The 18,458-nt window shown below is 36.2% G+C and overlaps 2 protein-coding genes across 3 annotated transcripts; one reads left to right on the forward strand and one right to left on the reverse strand.

Moving 5' to 3' along the window:
• Window positions 1-8,121: 8,121 nt before the first annotated feature.
• On the forward strand, window positions 8,122-11,104 carry LOC125218366. The gene is made up of 4 exons (XM_048120019.1): window positions 8,122-8,922; window positions 10,214-10,272; window positions 10,367-10,559; window positions 10,656-11,104. The coding sequence occupies exons 1-4, from the start codon at window positions 8,287-8,289 to the stop codon at window positions 11,007-11,009; spliced, it is 1,242 nt and encodes a 413-aa protein (XP_047975976.1). The 5' UTR covers window positions 8,122-8,286; the 3' UTR covers window positions 11,010-11,104.
• Window positions 11,105-14,848: 3,744 nt separating this feature from the next.
• LOC125224105 (acyl-CoA-binding protein) lies at window positions 14,849-16,463 on the reverse strand. Of its 2 annotated transcripts, XR_007176825.1 has the most exons (5): window positions 16,376-16,461; window positions 15,693-15,810; window positions 15,501-15,563; window positions 15,299-15,413; window positions 14,849-15,104 (listed from the first exon to the last, which is right to left on the reverse strand). XR_007176825.1 is itself a non-coding variant. In XM_048127450.1 (4 exons), the coding sequence occupies exons 1-4, from the start codon at window positions 16,385-16,387 to the stop codon at window positions 15,352-15,354; spliced, it is 255 nt and encodes an 84-aa protein (XP_047983407.1). In that variant the 5' UTR covers window positions 16,388-16,463; the 3' UTR covers window positions 15,142-15,351. The 2 variants fall into 2 exon arrangements, 1 of the variants encoding a protein (XP_047983407.1); XM_048127450.1 differs by lacking the exon at window positions 14,849-15,104 and having other exon boundaries at window positions 15,142-15,413; window positions 16,376-16,463.
• Between the last annotated feature and the right edge of the window lie 1,995 nt (window positions 16,464-18,458).

Genomic DNA, 18,458 nt, shown 5'->3' on the forward strand with positions numbered 1-18,458 from the left:
AGTTTGTCAAGTTCGTTGACTCTTGAATAAGGGAGACAAAGTGACAAACTTATCTGTTACTCACTTGTTCCTATGACCTCACCAGTACTACAAGTCGATGGAAGTTGTGTTATAAAATCTCCACATTAATTTTTCAAAGAGGGGAAACTGATTTAAAATTGCGGCAGTTTTTGAAAGCAAGTTATTTTCTCGATTCATTTTTATAGTGCAGAAATAGAATCGCAAGAAAATTGGCTGAAAAAGTAACTGAAATATTACAATAGATGCTTAGGCTTTAGATAGGCTTCAATCAGTTTCATATAAGACTGGGAATTCGGTTGGTTAACCAACTCCCAAAATTGACAAAACCAAGAACCGCAACTGACGTTGAATAAGGTTTGGTTTGGTTTGGTTTGGTTCTTATCCGACCGAATAAGTTTAGTTCTCAATTACCCGGCCAGGAACTTAAATCGCACAAAAAAGAGTGGAAAATATTGTTTCAAGGATTTGACCACATGCCAATTAACAAGGAAAATGCCTTGCAAAGCATTTGCACTACAATTTTCTTTGTTTTTTTTTTATGCGTAGAATAATAATTATGTATATCTCGTATTATAAAAAGAAATAAAAAGAAAAAATTACAATATTAATTATAGTAAAATAATAAGTATATTATTAAACTAGTATACCAATCAGTTATCAGTTATAACCAATCTCATCAGTGAAACAGGTTTTGGGACCGAACCGGAACACGATTGGGTCTGTTATCGTTACCCAGGAACCGATTTTGTCGCTTCGATTCTCGAATAATCAAATAACCAAAAACCATTTACCCAACCGTAATTTTACGAGTTCCCTTGCTATTGAATTTTTAAGTATCAAACATTGTTGTTTGACTAGAAAATGGAACTTGCTATTCTAGATCATCGAACACCACCTTACTCAATTAATACTCCCTCCGTCCAAAAAAAATAGGGCAATTGGTGTATGGCACGAGTTTTAATGTAGAATTGGTAAAGTAAGAGAGAAAGGAAAAAAATACTCCCTCCGTCCACAAAAAATAGGGCACATTTATCATTTTTGGCCGTCCACAAAAAATAGAGCACATTTATTTATGGAAAGTTTTCAACAAAATAATAACTCCACATATCATTTTATTTACCACTTATGCCATTATAATTAAAACTTCTATCTTAGAGCATCTCCAATGGTCGGCGAGCGACCGCCTAGCCGATTCCCGGCGCTGGCCGGTCCGCTCGCCGAACCATCGTGGGCGGCGAGCGAGGAATCGGCGAGAAATTCGGCGAGCGCTGGCCGATTGGCTCGCCGCCATTGTAGGTTGGTAATCGGCGAGCGATCGGCCAGCGATTTTTATTTATTTATTTAATTTCCGAAACACTATATATACGCGATTTGAACGTCATTTTCATTTGCACCGCTTGTTTTAACGAGCTTTTTCTCTCTCTGAATTTATGTACAAGAGCAATAAGCGAAATGAGTAACGCGGATGGTAGTGGTGGTAGTGGTCAGGATGCTGAGGAGGAGTTCGAATGGAAAGTGTTGGAATAGTTAGAAGCCTATACGACCCGCGAGGCAGAGGCACTGTTAGAAAGGGCCTTGCAGCCGCCGGTACCTCGACCTCAACCCGTTTTCCACCACCGAGCAGTGATTGATCGGGATCACGTTGCTGCACATCAGCGGCTATATGAAGACTACTTCGCAGAGCAGCCGCGGTTTGGGGACAACCTGTTCAGGCGGCGTTTTAGGATGCACAGGGAGCTGTTTATGCGTATCGTTGACGCTTTGGAGCGTCGATATCTGTGTTTCCGCTTCAGGCACGATGCGGCTGGCAGACCTGGCCACTTAGCTATTCAAAAGTGCACTGCGGCAATCAGGCAGTTGGCCTACGGAGGCGCGCGCGGACATGTGGGATGAGTACCTCCACATTGGTGAGACGACTACCATGGATTTTCTGAAGTATTTCTGTCAGGGCGTTTGAAATATTCGGTGATCAGTATCTTCGAAACCCTACCCCCGAAGACTGCCAAGATCTGTTACAGATGCACGGGGAGAAGCATGGGTTCCCGGGGATGTTAGGCAGCATAGATTGTATGCATTGGGAGTGGAAGAAATGTCCCGCTGCCTGGAAGGGGTTCTACACCATTGGCTACAAGGGAAAGAATCCGACGATGATCCTCGAGGCCGTAGTTGATTACCGGCTGTGGATTTGGCATGCGTATTTTGGGGTAGCCGGGTCGAACAACGACCTCAACGTCCTCAACTCGTCGCCCCTTTTCAACAAGCAAGTGCCAGGGCGTCGGTCCGACCATTAGTTTTGTCGCCAACGGAAACCGGCATGATATGGGCTACTACTTGGCGAATGAGATATACCCTAGGTGGCCCGTCTTTGTGAACACGATCAGATGCGCAAATGAGGACAGGAAGGCCTACTTTGCGAACAGCAGGAGTCGGCGCGCAAGGACGTGGAGCGCGCATTTGGTGTACTCCAGGCTCGATGGGCGGCAATTAAGGGTCCAACGCGTTTGTGGCATGTCGACTGCATTGCTGATATAATGTACGCCTGTATTATCATGCACAACATGATTGTTGAAGATGAAGGTGTACAACTGACTAGTTGGGCCAACGACGATAATGAAGCCGGTTAAAGCCACGGCGTGGCCGCCGCCAACGTACGATGGGGGGTACCTCACGATGAAACCGGCGCCTCCAGGCACATGCCGACATGCGCCAAGTGGATGCTCATATTCAACTTCAAAAGGATTTAATTGAAGAGTTGTGGGCGCGGAGGACTGCACGACGATAGTTATTTTTGTTTTATGTATTTTTTTTAGTTATGTAATTGTTTTTAGGACACACTTTTTATAATTTAAATGAAATTATTGCATTTTCCCGTATATGTGTCGTAAATTTAATTCCGTATTTTATGTTTAATTTCATAAATTTATTTTTTAATTTTGATTGTTGTGGCTAGCCTATTGCTTGTCCAGTTGTTTGCCCTGATGATGTGGCAGGAGAAATTTTAGTGCTGACGATGTGGCAGGAGGAGTTTGTGGCTGGCCTATGGCTAGCCTATTGCTATTGGAGATGCTCTTACACTAACACTACTTCTCTCTTACTTTTTTCTTATTCTCACTAACTTTTTTCACATTCTCTCTTACTTTACCAATTCTACATTAGAACCCGTGACATACACCAACTGCCCTATTTTTTATGGACGGGGGAGTAAGGCAGAAGGAGAAAAAGTAAGTTAGAAATAGTGTTAGTGAAATGATGTGTAGGGTTATTACTTATTGAAAACTTTCCATAAATGAATGTGCTCTATTTTTTGTGGATAACCAAAAATGATAAATATGCCCTATTTTTTATGGACGGAGAAAGTATTTCTTAATCTTTCTCGTAAGCTTCTCTCCCAATTTTAGATATTTAAAGCATTTATTTATACAATATTATAAAATCACAACTTCCCTGATTCAGAATAATTTCAAATTCTCTGAAATTATTAACCATACACCTCTAGCTTTCTATCAACATAGTTGCACAAATGATCCACTCTCACTAACTAACTAAATAACTAAATAGTACATATATATCACTAAAAAAAACTTTTAAGGACATAAAAATTGAAACACATTTAATAACACATTTAATAACGTTTGAAAATTCTTAAAAATAACTATATAATTAAGGATGCAAAAGAAAGGGTGCCTAAGTTATGGGCAAATTATTTTCATCTTTTGCTCTTTTAAAATGCTTCTATTTGTATAGTCTAATTTTAATTGGGACACAAAGACATTTTATGAAGTTTTGATGGTATAATTAGACACACAAATTAACGTCCTTAATAGCATTAAATAATATCCTCAGCCTTGACTTATTTATAATTATTACTCCCACATTCCCTTAAATATTGTCACAGTTTGACCGGACACGAGTTTTAAGAAATGTTATGAAAAGTGAGTTAGAAAAGTTGGTAGAATGTGGGTCCTACTTTTAAAGTATCAGTTTTATATGAGCATCCACAATAACGGCAAGCGGACCGGCTAGCCGATTCCCGGCGCTGGCCGGTCTGCTCGCCTAACCATTGTGGGCGGCGAGCGCCAAATCGGCGAAAAAATTGGCGAGCGTTGGCCGATTATTGGTTACTGGCCGATGCGCTCGCCGATTGGCTCGCCGCCATTGTAGGCTGGCGATCGACCAACGATTTTTTTTTTTTAATTTCCTAAACACAATATATATGCAATGTGAACGACATTTTCATTTGCACCGCTTGTTTTAACGAGTTCTCTTTCTCTCTGAATTTATGTACAAGAGCAATATCGCGAAATGGAGAACAACAATGACTCTCCTCCAGTCGAGCTCTCCCGCCTCGCGCGTCTACAATCGCAGGTGAACATGTGGAAAATCATAGGTGAATGGAAGGCGGCAACTGACCCTGTGAAGAAGGGGCTTCTTTTTTATCTCCTCCAGAGTATGCGGGCCGCAACGGCGGCTAGCGCACGTAGCGGCGACAAGGAGTGAGGTGGGGCTCGTGTGTGGAAGCAGAAGGGTTTTTTTTTTAATTATGAAAATTTTTTAATGTACTTTTTTTTAATTTAAATAAAATTATTGCATTTTCCCATATCTGTGTCGTAAATTTAATTCTGTATTTTGCGTGATTGTAATTTATTTGTTTTTTTATAATTTTGCTGGTCTATGGCTAGGCTATTGCTTGTCCAGTTTCTTGTCCTGATGATGTGGTAGGAGGAGCTTGTGGCTAGCCTATAGCTAGCCTATTGCTATTGTGGATGCTCTTATAAAATGTGAGTGATAATAAGTTAGTGCAATGTGGGATCCATTACCAAAACTGGTACTCCTTCCGTCCCAACTAAGTTGAGTCGTTCCATTTTGAGTTGTCCCAATTAAATTGAGTCATTTCATTTTTTAACAAAAAACAAAAGATCCAATCACTCTTACTTTATTCAATCACCTACGTTACTATCTCTTTATCTTTCCTACTTTATTCCTCTCTCCTACTTTTCATATCTTAATCTTCGTGCCCAAATGTTGTGACTCAACTTAATTGGGATGGAGGGAGTAAAAAAGTGAAATGCGACAAATTTTATGGGACGGACGAAAATGAAAAAAATGTGACAAAATTTCAGGGACGGAGAAAATTATTTATTTATTATTTGGCTGCTGGAAGCATTTGGAAACAAGAAATGATTCCTTACATCTAGTATTATTTCTCTTTTGAATACAAACTCAATTAATATTCTCGTTCCACAAGATATTATAATCCGTCCCATAAGAGTATTATTTTCCAATTTTAGAAACTATTATTTTTCAATTTTAGAAACTATTTTCACTCTAAAGGGGTGAGGCTCTTCTCCACATACAATATTTTAATATATTTTTTTTCTACATCTTTCTCACTTTACCAATTACTACCTATAAAATTTATGCCCAATTAAAAATAAGTACTTTTATGAGACTGATGAAATAATATATTCAGATTTATCATGTAAGAGTTTAGGGCTTTCACAGTGCTGGATATAAAAACCCTCAAAATCCACTATAGCCCATTTTCTCATGTCATATCATCATTTTAAAAAATTAGCTTCTAACACCTGCAACAATGTCAGCTTCAAAATCTTCCATAACTTATTTCACTGTATTTTACTCCTTCCGTTCAATAGTAATGAATTCATTTTATCATTTTGATACGTTCCATAGTAATTAAGTTATTTCTCTATGGGCAAATTGCTTGAAAAGTTGTAAACTTTCAAAATAGTTTGGTTTTTCCGTGAACTTTAAAATGTTGTATGCAAAGTCATAAACTTTACGGGAAAAACTAAACTATTTTGAAAGTTCATGACATTATAGACAATTTGTCATTCCATTTCTAGTAAAAGTTAATACATTTCTTCTCACTTACTTTACTCTCTCTTCATCTCCTTTTAGAGGATTTGATAAGATAATTTGGATTTCCATGTTTTACGTTGTCTTGTGGGTTATTTAGGGAATAAGAAACAAAATTGAGCTTCATTTCCTATTTTATTCTTCCTTTATTTAACTCACTTAACGAAATTTTTCAAAAATTGCGAGGCAAAAAGAAGCGTCTTCACTACCACGGAACATGAGTAAGTATATTTTATTTTTTTTTATTTAGAAAACAAATAGAAACATAGATAAAAATGTTGGAATCTATTCCTGGTCAATGGACTTTGACCAATTATAATTTAAGTGAGATATTTAATTTTATGAAATTAAATGATATAGCGTCGATCTACGTTCGGAGTAGATGACCGTGGTATATTCATTTTCTCAAATCCGATTCCCGGTGAGTGAGAAATAATGGATTAAAGTTGTGCAAAATTGCAGACTAAATGAGCTATGAGAGAAACTTAGGGAATCATTAAGAGAGTTAATTATCCCACATTGGAAGTTACAACCTTATTAATCAAGTACTCCATCCGTCCCATAAAAGTTGAGTCGTGTTCCTTTTTAGTCTGTCCCAACAAAGTTGAGTCATTTCCTTTTTTAACAAAAGACAAAACATCTAATCACTCTTACTTTATTCCATTATTTACTTTACTCTCTCTTATCTTTCCTACTTTTTCATCTCTTCTATTTATTTAATATAAATTCTTAATCTCCGTGCCCAAAAATTTTGTCTCAACTTTTATGGGACGGAGGGAGTATTTAATAAGAAGGATTATTACACGGTATAATTATAGTCGACTAAGATGGGCTGTAGAGCCCACACGCGCGCGCCGCCCACCCCGCGAACCGCGAGCCGCACGCCCGTGCCCGTGGACTTGGACTTGGACTTGGACTTGGACTTGGATCTTGGATTGGTCTTTGGGCCTGGTCGTGGGCTTGGTGCTTGGGCTCGACCCAAGGCTGGTGGGTCTAGTTCGTTTTAGACCACCACCATTTCCACGTTAGCGAGCCAAGCGGGATGACACCTCGTCAGTATGACACGGTAAAGTCAACGTGGCTGACACGTGATAGTCCACATCGTGAATGAACCTAGACGCGTCTAGATTCATCCTCTCAGCTCCAGCTCTCGTAACGCCTTTTAAAGGTCGGCAGTTACAGTCTTGCAATGATGAGAGCCATTATGGCTGTTGACCCCTGCAGGTGGACTAAGCCTATAAATAGGCTAGTCATTCTAGCATTCTATACACTAGAAACTAGAATTCACAAAGCATTTGCATCATACGCTCTCTCCTCTCTCTGCATTGTGTTTCTGTCGAAGCTCTGCCCTCTCCTCCATCCAGTTCGCCGGAAAGAGGACTCCTCGACTCGGCTAACAATTATTTGACGGTTTATTGTTTCAAATTCTTCGTTGTAATTTTGTTTCAGTTTACTTTACTTTATTCCTTCTTTTGGGTTGTATTACGCCCGACTAGTGTTTATCTCTTGTAATCACATAATCACCAACAAAAAATAATTTGATTAAAAAAAGAATGGAAGTGTTTAAATATAGAATAATGTGTTAAAACTTAAAAATAATTCCACGAGGCCAAAACTGCCGCAAGCTTGGGAGCGACCGCCCAACACACATTTCTTTGGCGACTTGCAATAGCGCTAGAAATTCCGCCACATGTGGCCAGCTATTGTGGATGCTCTCAGGACTTAGGTTATCCTTGCATTCCTTTTAGAGTGAACTACATAAATGGTACCTGATCTTTTATTTCTGCACATAAATGGTACCTGATCTTTATTTTATATCGTTTTTGGTACACCGTGACAATTATAACCCTAGGTACTAAAAAATGATATAAAATAAAATAAAGATCAGGTATCATTTTATGCGCGAAAATGAAAGATCAAATGTCATTTATGTAGTCCAAAAAATTAATATTTTTTCACTTTTAAATTTTCACTTTTTTCTTACTTTTAAATTTTAATTTTTGTGAATTCGCAAAACAAAAAATTAAATCATTGTATTTACAGTAACATCAATACTTATTCTCATTGTGAACTTAAGGATTCCTCGAAATAAAGAGACCAAAAAGCTGAGTTACAATAGAATAGGAAATAGGTACTTCCATTCATTTGAACTCAATGTGAGAAAAAAAGAAATAGTAAAACACTGTATACAAACTCAATAAAAGGCCAAAAAGTACACATCAAAACATACACAGTACACACACTCCAACCAAGCCACTCCAGTGAAAAAAACCCAACTACCCACAAACACCATAAATCCACACACCCCTCATCCCAACCAAGACAAAAGAAGAAACAAAATTTGGAGAATAGAAATTGTTTCCAAAGAAAAACAACAAATTTGGAGCAATGGCTACCCAAGAAGAAGAACAAATCCAAGAAACCCAACACCAAGAAAGCCTCCATCTCCTCTCCACCTATCTGGGCCTGAGCTTCGCAATCTTCCTGGGGTTCTTGCCTAAGAATTCAATCCAATTACTCTCCACATACCAAACCCAGAACAAAGTTCTCACCTTTAAGCTAAAGCAAGCGGAGGAGCAGCTGAAGCAGCTCCATTCAAGGAGGAAAGAGGATTCCAAGGCAAACGCCAGAGTTGTCGAGATTTTCGCCAGCCACAGGCACGCTTGGCAGCAGGAGGAGAAGCGGCTGCTGCAGCAGATCGACGATTGCAGCGAGGAGATCGCCTTCTTGAAGAGTAAAGTCGAGGACTTTGAGGGAGTGGAGGCCGATTTCAAGGCCAGCATTGAGGATTTGAAGAGAGAGGTTAGTGAGAGAGAGGAGATGCTGAGCTTCATGAGCAGGAGTAATTGTGAGAGCGGTGGGGAGTGCTATGGTGATTTGGGCTTGAGCTGTGGTGCTGCCAAAGCTGGGGTTTCGGAGGGGGTTGATGACTGCTTTAATAGCCACACTCATACTGCCTTTACCTCTGATTTCTTGAATCCTGCTGCTTCCAAATTTTGGTCTGATAAAGCTAGCTTATGGCAGGTCTGAGTTTTGAATTTGTTGTCTTTTTCTTTTAAATTTTAATTTCTTAAAGTAAATGTATGTGTTTTGACTTCGAGGGAAGTTTTTATGTTTTTTTTTTTACGGAAAAGGGCAGCGAGATTTCAGTTCAGAAACCAAGTTTTTATAAGTGGAAGATTTGATGGTTTATTTGCCTTCAAAATCTTTGAATTTTAATTTCTAATGTGAGAGTGTTTTTTTGAAGAATGTTTTGTGTGTTTGATGGAAAAGGGCTGCAAGATTTCTGTTCAGAAACTACCATTTTAGGATGTGAAGTTTGATGATTTTAGTTAGTCATGATTATTTGAAGTCTGCAAAAGATTGAGGTTTATTCAAGTTGAGCTTCATTATTCAAATCAAGATTTACCAACACATGCTAATTTTGTTTTATCTATACTGACTGCTAGAACCAATTTGTTTGATAATGATGTTTTCGTATTTTATCCCAGATTTTGGAATTCTAACTCATGCATCCATACATTTACATTTGTATATTTCCTTAGTCCATGAATTTCGAGATAAAGCTCGAATCTTGGACACCGCCTTATATTTCAAGTGTCACACCACTGTTAGCGGTTGAATTCGAATTCAAAAATTTTGGTGTTATTATCTTAGAACAGTTTTATAATTATATTTTGTTCAGTTCTGTCTTGGTTGTCTTATGTCTCTGTCCTCACCATAACTCTTTTCCTTGATAATGCTTCAGTTTAGGGAAATTTAGTTCATTAAAGAGTATGTTTCTACTTTGGATGCTGAACTTCAAGCTTCCATATCTGACCTTGTGAAAAAGTCTGGACCACATTATTTAGGTCGAGAAGCTGACTGTAACCGATATTTTGCATGTTTTGGCCAACTATTTCCAGTTTGCGGAGCCCTTTATGTTTATCTTCAGCGATCTTGTGAAAAAAGTATGACAGCAAGTTTGATGGTTGCTTGTCATGTTGGTTTTTGTTGATGGACCATGTTTTCTTACCTCTCAAGAAGAGTTGTCAGTTTCTGTTGATGGACGATCTTATTTACCCTGTTTCTTCACATCACATTCATGTTCACAGCCTTGTTTGCTCGTTTTCATTATTCAATCTAGACATTTTTAGTCTGCCTTTGTCTGTGATGAGAAAAAGTCATGCTGAATTCTTCGTGGATGAACAATTTCATCATTGTGTGTTATTTCATGCATACACTCCGAATATTTGCTGATCAAATGAGCTAAGAAACCCTGTGTTTATTTTACTTGCTTCTTACCGGATGCTGATTCTTGATGGCGACTGTGCAGGATATGCAGCAGTACGAGCCAGTCGAGTCTGTTTACCACATGAAACATTTCGTGTCTAGGTAAAAATCGACACCATCTATTTGATACTTTTCAAACATTCTGAAACCAACAAATTGTGTATCTAATGCCACTGGTAAACTATTTCTTGTGCAGAAGGGAGTCCCCTTGGAAGGTAGATGGTGATTCTAGTGGAGTCTCATCGAAATTAAAGCTGCTTGAGCAAGAACTCCTGAATTTGGAAAGAGTTTGTAGGTCAGATCTGTCGAAAGTGCCATCACAGATGCGGAAGCAAGCCAAGAGGTACCAAGCATTAGCAGGAAAGATCGATGATCTCTGCAGGAGAATGGTAATCATTCGACATTTCTACAAACTTTATCGAATTTGATTGAGTTTTTTTAATATACTACATAGTTTCTGATATGAGATTCCTTTTATCTAAAAGCAAGCTAGTGATCCATGTGAATCCACTCTGAGCTCAGAGTTTCGCATACAAAGGCAGACAGAGTTCTTGCTTGAAGCATTTCGTCTGCAGCAACGAGCCTCTGAGACCAGCCAGAAACTCACAGCACTACAGACTGAGAGAGGAAAGAGCTACAGAGAGGAGGTTGATGGGGCGGCTAACCTATCCACGAGGCGATCACTCGACTCCATCGGAAACAACTTCAAAGAGATACAAAGGAATCTTGAGATATGGCTGGCAAGAATCATAGGAGACCTCGAAGGGCTGCTGTCTAGAGACGGGGCCTCTCGTGCAAGAGAATACTACGTCTCGAGGTACCCTTTTGCTCACCAGTAAGAGTAGTAAATAAACAATGCCAGTAATCTAATTTGATTTGAGTTTGTAGCAGCATTGGTGATCAAGAAAATGTACAGTTTCCTTTTCCCTTTCCCTGTCCCTGTGTTTACTAGTTTCTTGTAGTGTTGAACTGTAAATTGATTCAATTTCAGCAGCTCAGATGATAATAGGCTTTTGGAAATTAAGATTGTAATTTTACAAAAATGGGAATTCTCTTTTATAAAAGGCAAACAGGAATCCTGTCAGGATATATAAAAGAGGATCAAAGTGAAGTTAGGTTTTGGAATCTCTTCACTGTTTTTTTAATTGCTTTGGAATCTCTTCACTGTTTTTTTCCATGTGAAAGTGAAGTTAGGTTTTGTGGTCCTTTTCCCCATGTTGTGATGGTGAAATAAAAGTAAGTGGTCCTAACTTTATTGGATAATCTAGGAAATTCACATAGTAACATTTTGTAATAAACTGGTTGATATTTATTTGTTAGTTTTGGGCAATAAAAAAACTTTGCAAATGGACGGGTCGAGAGTCCGCAGCGGTTATTAAAAAAAAGGACACTTTGCAAATCTTTCTTAATTTCTTTCACTCCTTTCTTGATTCTCTGTTCCCCAAAAAGATTAAAATTTTGAGGATAGGACAGAAATAAACTTTTAATTTTGAGCAGATTTGCAAAGATCGAGATTTGGGGATGTGGGCAGATCTTTATCATTCTGTCATAGTAATGGTTTCCAGATGTGCTCTAGAAGGTTTTCTTCTGTATAGATAAATGTGATTAGTGAACCGTAAGTCTTATTTATATACTTATTATGTTATATTAAAAATGAAACGTTTTAGGTTGTTTCATTAAATAAAATAGAAATAATATTTTTTTTTTATTTTGTCATTTCTCTTACTTTACTCTCATATCATTAACTCACTAAATAGCACTATATAAATCTTGTTCTGAAAATCAAATATTTCGTTTTTATTGGAACGGAATATGAGTTCAATAATAAAATATAAGTGAAATAAGTTGGTGGAATGTGAGGCTTATATTTACTATTCATAATAAAAGTAAAATAGGACTCTTATTGTGGAACAAAGGAAGTAGAGCGGAAGATCAACTAAGACCATCCATAACAATGTTTTGTCGCCGACTATGTCTTGTCGAGACGGTGGCGAATATTGTTGCGGATGTGCTTAAGCGTGAATATTTTATTTTTAATAAATCTTGAATTTTAATTAAATAAAAAAAATAATTATATTAAATTTAACAATAAATAAATTAAAATAAAAAATAGATCGAAATAATTAAAAGAAATGATTATTAAAAAGAAAATACAAGTATTGTTTCTCGAAGAGATGAGGTAAAAAATAGTAGTATGAAACCAATGAATAGTTAAAAGATGAGATGGTTAAGAGACATGTTGTCGATGACCTAATGCTACATCATCCCTATAAAAGTAGTATAAATAACATGAATTTTAACGCACAAGTCCTAATAGATGAGAGGAAAAAAAAGTGTGAATAAAGTAATACTCCCTCCATTCCAAGTTACTTTAGTCATATTTCATTTTGGGTTGTCCCAAGATACTTGAGTCATTTTTTTTTTTTAAAAAACAAAGCATATAATCACACTTACTTTATTCTTTCTTTTACTTTACCCTCTCACCTCTCTTTTACTTTATTCTCTCTTCTACTTTATTTAACTCACTAAACACAACCTTCTTAAATCTCGTACTAAAAATAAACGCCTCAAGTGGCGTGAGACGGAGGGAGTACTACCGTTTTCTCTTAAAAATGGAAACTTTTGAAACAATATGGATTTTAATGCACAAGAGACAAAAAGAGAATGAGTAATTTTGGAGAGATGAAGAGAAAAAGTAGTAGAAATAATGTTAGTGTATTGTAGGGTCCACTTCCTAAAATTAAAAATTTTAAAAGTTTCTCTTGTTAAGAGACAACTAGAATAGAAACAGTTTTTATTTTTAAGAGACGGAGATAGTAAATAGAAACAAAAGTCCGGCACTGAGTTATCTTAAATGTAATTAATTTCTGTAAACCAACCAAAATAAAATTAAAACTAATTTTGTGTACGAATAAAGTGGTACTCCTTTAAATTAAAAAATAGCATAACAGAGCATAACTATATTAATATTTAATTAAAAAATAATATATGAATAAATAAATTAAGAATCAACGTCTCACATGAAATGGGACTGAGAGAACATATCATAGCTTGTGGAATTTCAAAGAGATGGAAACTGCTCTAGAATTCGATCTAGGGCTGTCAATTTTTGTTAGGACATGAACCCGCACGAAATTAATGAGTATGTCTCAAAGTTTATTGGGTTCGTGTCCTTATCGTAGGGCTGACAAATCGTGCGGATTGGGTCGCTATCGGGTCAACCCAATATCGACCCAATCTTATCGGGTCTCAACCCAACCCAACCCAACCCAAATCATCGTGTTCTTATCGGGTTCAACCCAAACAGATTCATGCTGGATTTGTGTGGATTTCGTGTCATCCAAAAAAAATATCGGTCGTGTCGGATTCGTGCGTATTTCATGTCATCCAAAAAAATATCGGTCTTCTTTTAATGATAGTAAGTTACTACACAATATAAACGCAATACGATAACGACCGACATATGATATTATATAATTAAAATTTGATATTAACGATAAAATAAGATATTACATAAATAAAATAATTAATTTAAATAATTTTTAAATCTAAATAATAAAATTAAAGTATATTAAAATTAAATCTAACTAATAAAGTTAAAATAATTAAAATAATTATTTTTTAATAAAATATAAGTATGCAGTAATATTTTTTTTTCATAAAAAATAATAATAGTATTAATCATATTTTTACTAATAAAATTAAAATTATAATACTTTTTTAATTAAAAAATAATTTAAATTAAAATTTAATATATTATTTTAATTAATAGAAATAATCAAAATAATTATTTTTTTTCTTAGCGGATAACCCAACCCGACCCAATCCAACCCAAAATTTCCGGGTTCTTATTGGGTCGACCTTATAAGGACCCAAATCCTAAACGTGCGTGTTCGTGTTGGGTTAACTTCGTGCGGATTCGTGTCGAATAAAAAATTGTCAGCCCTACTTTATCGTGTTGACACGATAACGACACGAAAATTTCGTGTCGTGTTCGTGTTACACGATAAGAAATAATATTAAATATTATAATATTATTATTAATGTTTTATTTTAAAATTTTAAAATTTAAAATTTTAAAATTAAAATTTAATATTTAATATTAAAAATAATATTATTATAATAATATTATTATAGTGTTGTTATTGCGTCGTGTCATATATGTGTTGTTATCGTGTCGTGTTGACCCGAAGTTGTTCGTATCGTTAATGGATTCATGTCGTGTTTGTGTTTGGAGTTTTCTTAATAAGCCGTGTTCGTGTTTGTTGTTATCGTATCGTTGTCATGTCGACACGACAACGACACAACACGCACGATTTGCCACCCCTAATTCGATCCCCACCCTCTTATTTATAGGACAATGGATCGAATTCAATATCCTATACGTAATCAGAAAATTTCTACATAAGAAAGAATAAGCAACTATGAAAAGTGGAAACCAATCTAAAAATTAAATCCATTTTTATTAAGGATTAGTTTATTCATGAATTTCACTTGAATAATAGTCAATATTGACTTTAATCATTAATTTCACTTGATTAATATTTTAGAATTTATCGTTATCAACTCCAAATGAATTTTCAACCTTTTCAATTGAGAGGCAAAGCCTTCTCATTCAATCTTTTCTAAAATGCAATCATATTAAAGCCTAAGAATATAAGAATGGTAGAAGAGTGTGTTAGAGATGAAAAGGCGATGAGTAGGATTGTTAGTCCCCTTGGACTAAATGAACATTCCAAACCTCAAGGGTTTATATAGGGCCTAACATCATTCATTGATTAACTAATACTACTACTAATTAAAAGCAATAAAATTAGTAACTGCAAAAACTGTTGTTGTTCAGCCTTCCTTCTTCCATCTTTATTTATCCTCTTCATGTTCTTTCCCATCCCCACCTTTACTACTCTTTTATTGTGATAGATCATGGGTAGCCTCTGTAATCGAAGCCACAATGTGATGTGTATCAGAGTGTCATATTACAATCTAATAGTATCAAGAATAAGCAACATCTCAATCACAACACAATGAACAAAATAGTCTGAGTAACAGAACTCCATCAAATTTCAAGCATATATACGCAGTATAGTAGAACAATTGATCATAACTTCGCCATTTATTTTCGACTTACATTACGAGCAACTCATAGACGATGAAAGCTTGTAATCAGCACGAGGCTGCAGCTTATTCCAGTAACTGCTTCACCTTGGTGATGTAATCACTCATTGCTTGCTCCTTAGTTTTTCCTGCCAACAAGATGACATCAATTGTGTTATTGTTTAATTTGATTGATAAAGAACAGATTCTACGAGGCGAATGCCAATTGAATGTACCTTCAACGGCCTTCCAGGCATCCCACTTCGCCCTGTCCCTCATGTTAAACATACCGGGACGACCTGCATTGAGCAACAAAGTTCATCTAATTATGTCAATCAAGTAATCAACAAAATCTACACAACAGGGTTTCAATTGTGCAACAATCAATTCTTATACAAATCCACACAATTAGAAAACTGAAAACTAACTCGTGTTGACATTTCCAACTGTAGCTTGCTTGTAGAGTCCATATAGAATGAGCCTGTTTTCATTTGAAGTGCTCTCAGGCAAGGTCTTAGCTTTCTCAGCATACTCCTCAAATTCTTCCTACAACCAAATTTTCCTTTTAAATGTAAGCAACCTGATGTTTGGCCTAATGAAATCCGAACTTACCGAAGCAATTCAAGCAATGAATTAAAATCCTAAGAAAATTGAACCTTGTGGTAAGAACTAATCGAAGCAATGAATTGAAATCCTAAGCAAATTGAACTCAGCACTAACCAAAGTGATTACTCTAACAATGTCCATTCAAGCATATTTCACATATCCTTTTTAACTAAATTCAATTTCTTATGCAGTAAGATAATAATATGAAAATGATAAATAAATCAAGCATGGCTAATTTTGAATCCCAAATCCCAAGCGAACGATTAAATCCATCGAATAAACCTAATTTAATCGATCAAATAGCAAATTAGCAATCCATCCAGATCTAATTCCAATCCTAAAACAGATCTCAAAATCATTAACCGATATAATTCAGATCAACAAAAGGATAACAAATCAACTGGAAAAACAATAAACACGAATGCGCGGGAAATGAAAAACAACAAATTGTTCAAAATGAAATAAAAATGATGATATAGTGGAGTGGTTCGTGAGCGAAGAGTACCTTCAAACCCATGTTTTCGATAAAGATAAAATCGAGATCGAGCAGAGTTACAATCTGAATTTTGATGCCGAGTAGAGCGTAGAAGGAAGAGTTTATAACTAACTTAAAGAAGGATCACAAGTTCTCCCTATTACTTTCTTATTTTAGGAGTAATTAATTTTACTGAAATTATAATACTATAATTTAAATATGTTTATCATAAATTTTTGTACTGTATTAATTTATAAAATTTCTCTTTATAGTTAATATCTTTTAAAATTTTAATTGAAATAAGATAAATTTAAAAATACATATTTTTGTAATAAGTATAATATTTAATATAATTTGAAAATCATCTAATAAATTTACATAAACTACAATTTAAAATATAAAACTATTTTTATTTATACTCTATATTTACTTTAAAAAATTAAAATATATGAGATCATTATACAAAATTATTTTATGTGTAACTTAACGCACTAGCTGAGTGAGCATGAGCTGGTTGAGTCTAGATTTAAAAAATAGCTAAGCCTAGACCGTTTCAGCCATAGGCCTAGGCTGAGCCGAACCGAGCCCAAGTTGCTTGTTTCAATCTAAAAAAAAGTCTTAAAAACAAAAAAATCCTTCCAGCAATATTATATCAATGTCCTGAAATATTTGTTGATATTTCTAAAGAATAAGGATCGTGGATAGTTATTAATGCAATGTCAAGTGACTAAAAGTTGGTTCTCTCTTTAGAGCATCCGCAGCGGTTTCGTTTTGCCGTCCGTCCGTCCGTGCCGCTGAGAACGAGCTCGTCCGTCCACCGATGCAAGCTGTCCGTCCGTGCCAGCGGCACGGCGCTGCTCTTAGCTAAGAGCACGTCCGTGCCGCTGAGCAGCCATACGTGGCATCTTCTTATTGGCCAACGGCATAGTCGTTGGCAAATTCGATTTTTATTTTTTATTTTTTAAAAAAATTCATAAATAATTCAAAATAATACCAAAAAATAAAAAAAATATATTTTTGGATTCCCAAAAAAATAGAGCCGTTTATAGACGTTTTTTTTGGATTTTTGTGAATTTTATTTTTAATCCCAAAATCATCTATAAATACACACATTCATCATCCACTTTTCACATCAAATTATCTCTCATTCATACTTTTTCATACTAAATCATCTACATCTTCCTCTCTCACCCAAACTCTCTCTAAAAAATTCAAAAATGGATTTCACCAATCTCATTGCGGAAGCGGAGCGCGAAGAACAAGAATATTATGAACAATATCATGCCGCCTATGAAGCCTATGTCGCCGCCAATACCCCCGCCCCTCCTCCTCAACCAACTAGAGCAAAACGTCGCTACATCCCTCGTGATCGAGAGGAGCCCATGAAAGGCTCGTTGCCGACTATTTTTCCGACCAGCCGCGGTATCCAGAAGATTACTTTCGGCGCCGTTTTCGCATGTCAAAACGGTTGTTTATGCGTATTGTCAACACATTGTCCACCCGCGTTGAATACTTTCAAGAAGGTGCAGACGCAACCGGTCGGCAAAGTCTCACGGCGTTGCAAAAGTGTACTTGTGCCATCCGACAACTTGCTACTGGGCAAACGGCTGACCTATTCGACGAGTATTTGCATGTCGGTGAGTCAACTGGAATCCTATGCCTCAAGAATTTTTGCGATGGCGTTCGTTCTGCTTTCGGCGAGGAATTCCTTCAGGCACCCACCACCGATGTTTTGGAACTGGCAGCGGAAGCGGGCGCATAAATTAATCACATAAAAATTAGATTTATTTAGCAGATTATTTAGACAAAAGCTATTCGCGTAATTATCACATGTATCATGCTCATAACTTGAATTAATCATGCTTTAAGAATATTTGAAACCTAAAACATGCTTTTCTACGGAGCAGAAAAATACCTAATTAATTCTCCAAAGAATTGAAGATGACTAGCTTCTTCTCCACGTGATGCTTTGAGTACTAAACCACAAATCTTCTCTCTGGTTCCCGAACTGTATCCCAATATCAGTGTGGGCTGATCTTACTAGAATACTAGGACTTAAATAAAGAAGACATAAGAAATCCTTTTTGGAATAGGAGAGGAATTCGAAAATCTC

The sequence above is a fragment of the Salvia hispanica genome, chromosome 4, assembly GCF_023119035.1.
Source record: "Salvia hispanica cultivar TCC Black 2014 chromosome 4, UniMelb_Shisp_WGS_1.0, whole genome shotgun sequence".
In the NCBI taxonomy this organism is placed as follows: Eukaryota; Viridiplantae; Streptophyta; class Magnoliopsida; order Lamiales; family Lamiaceae; genus Salvia; species Salvia hispanica.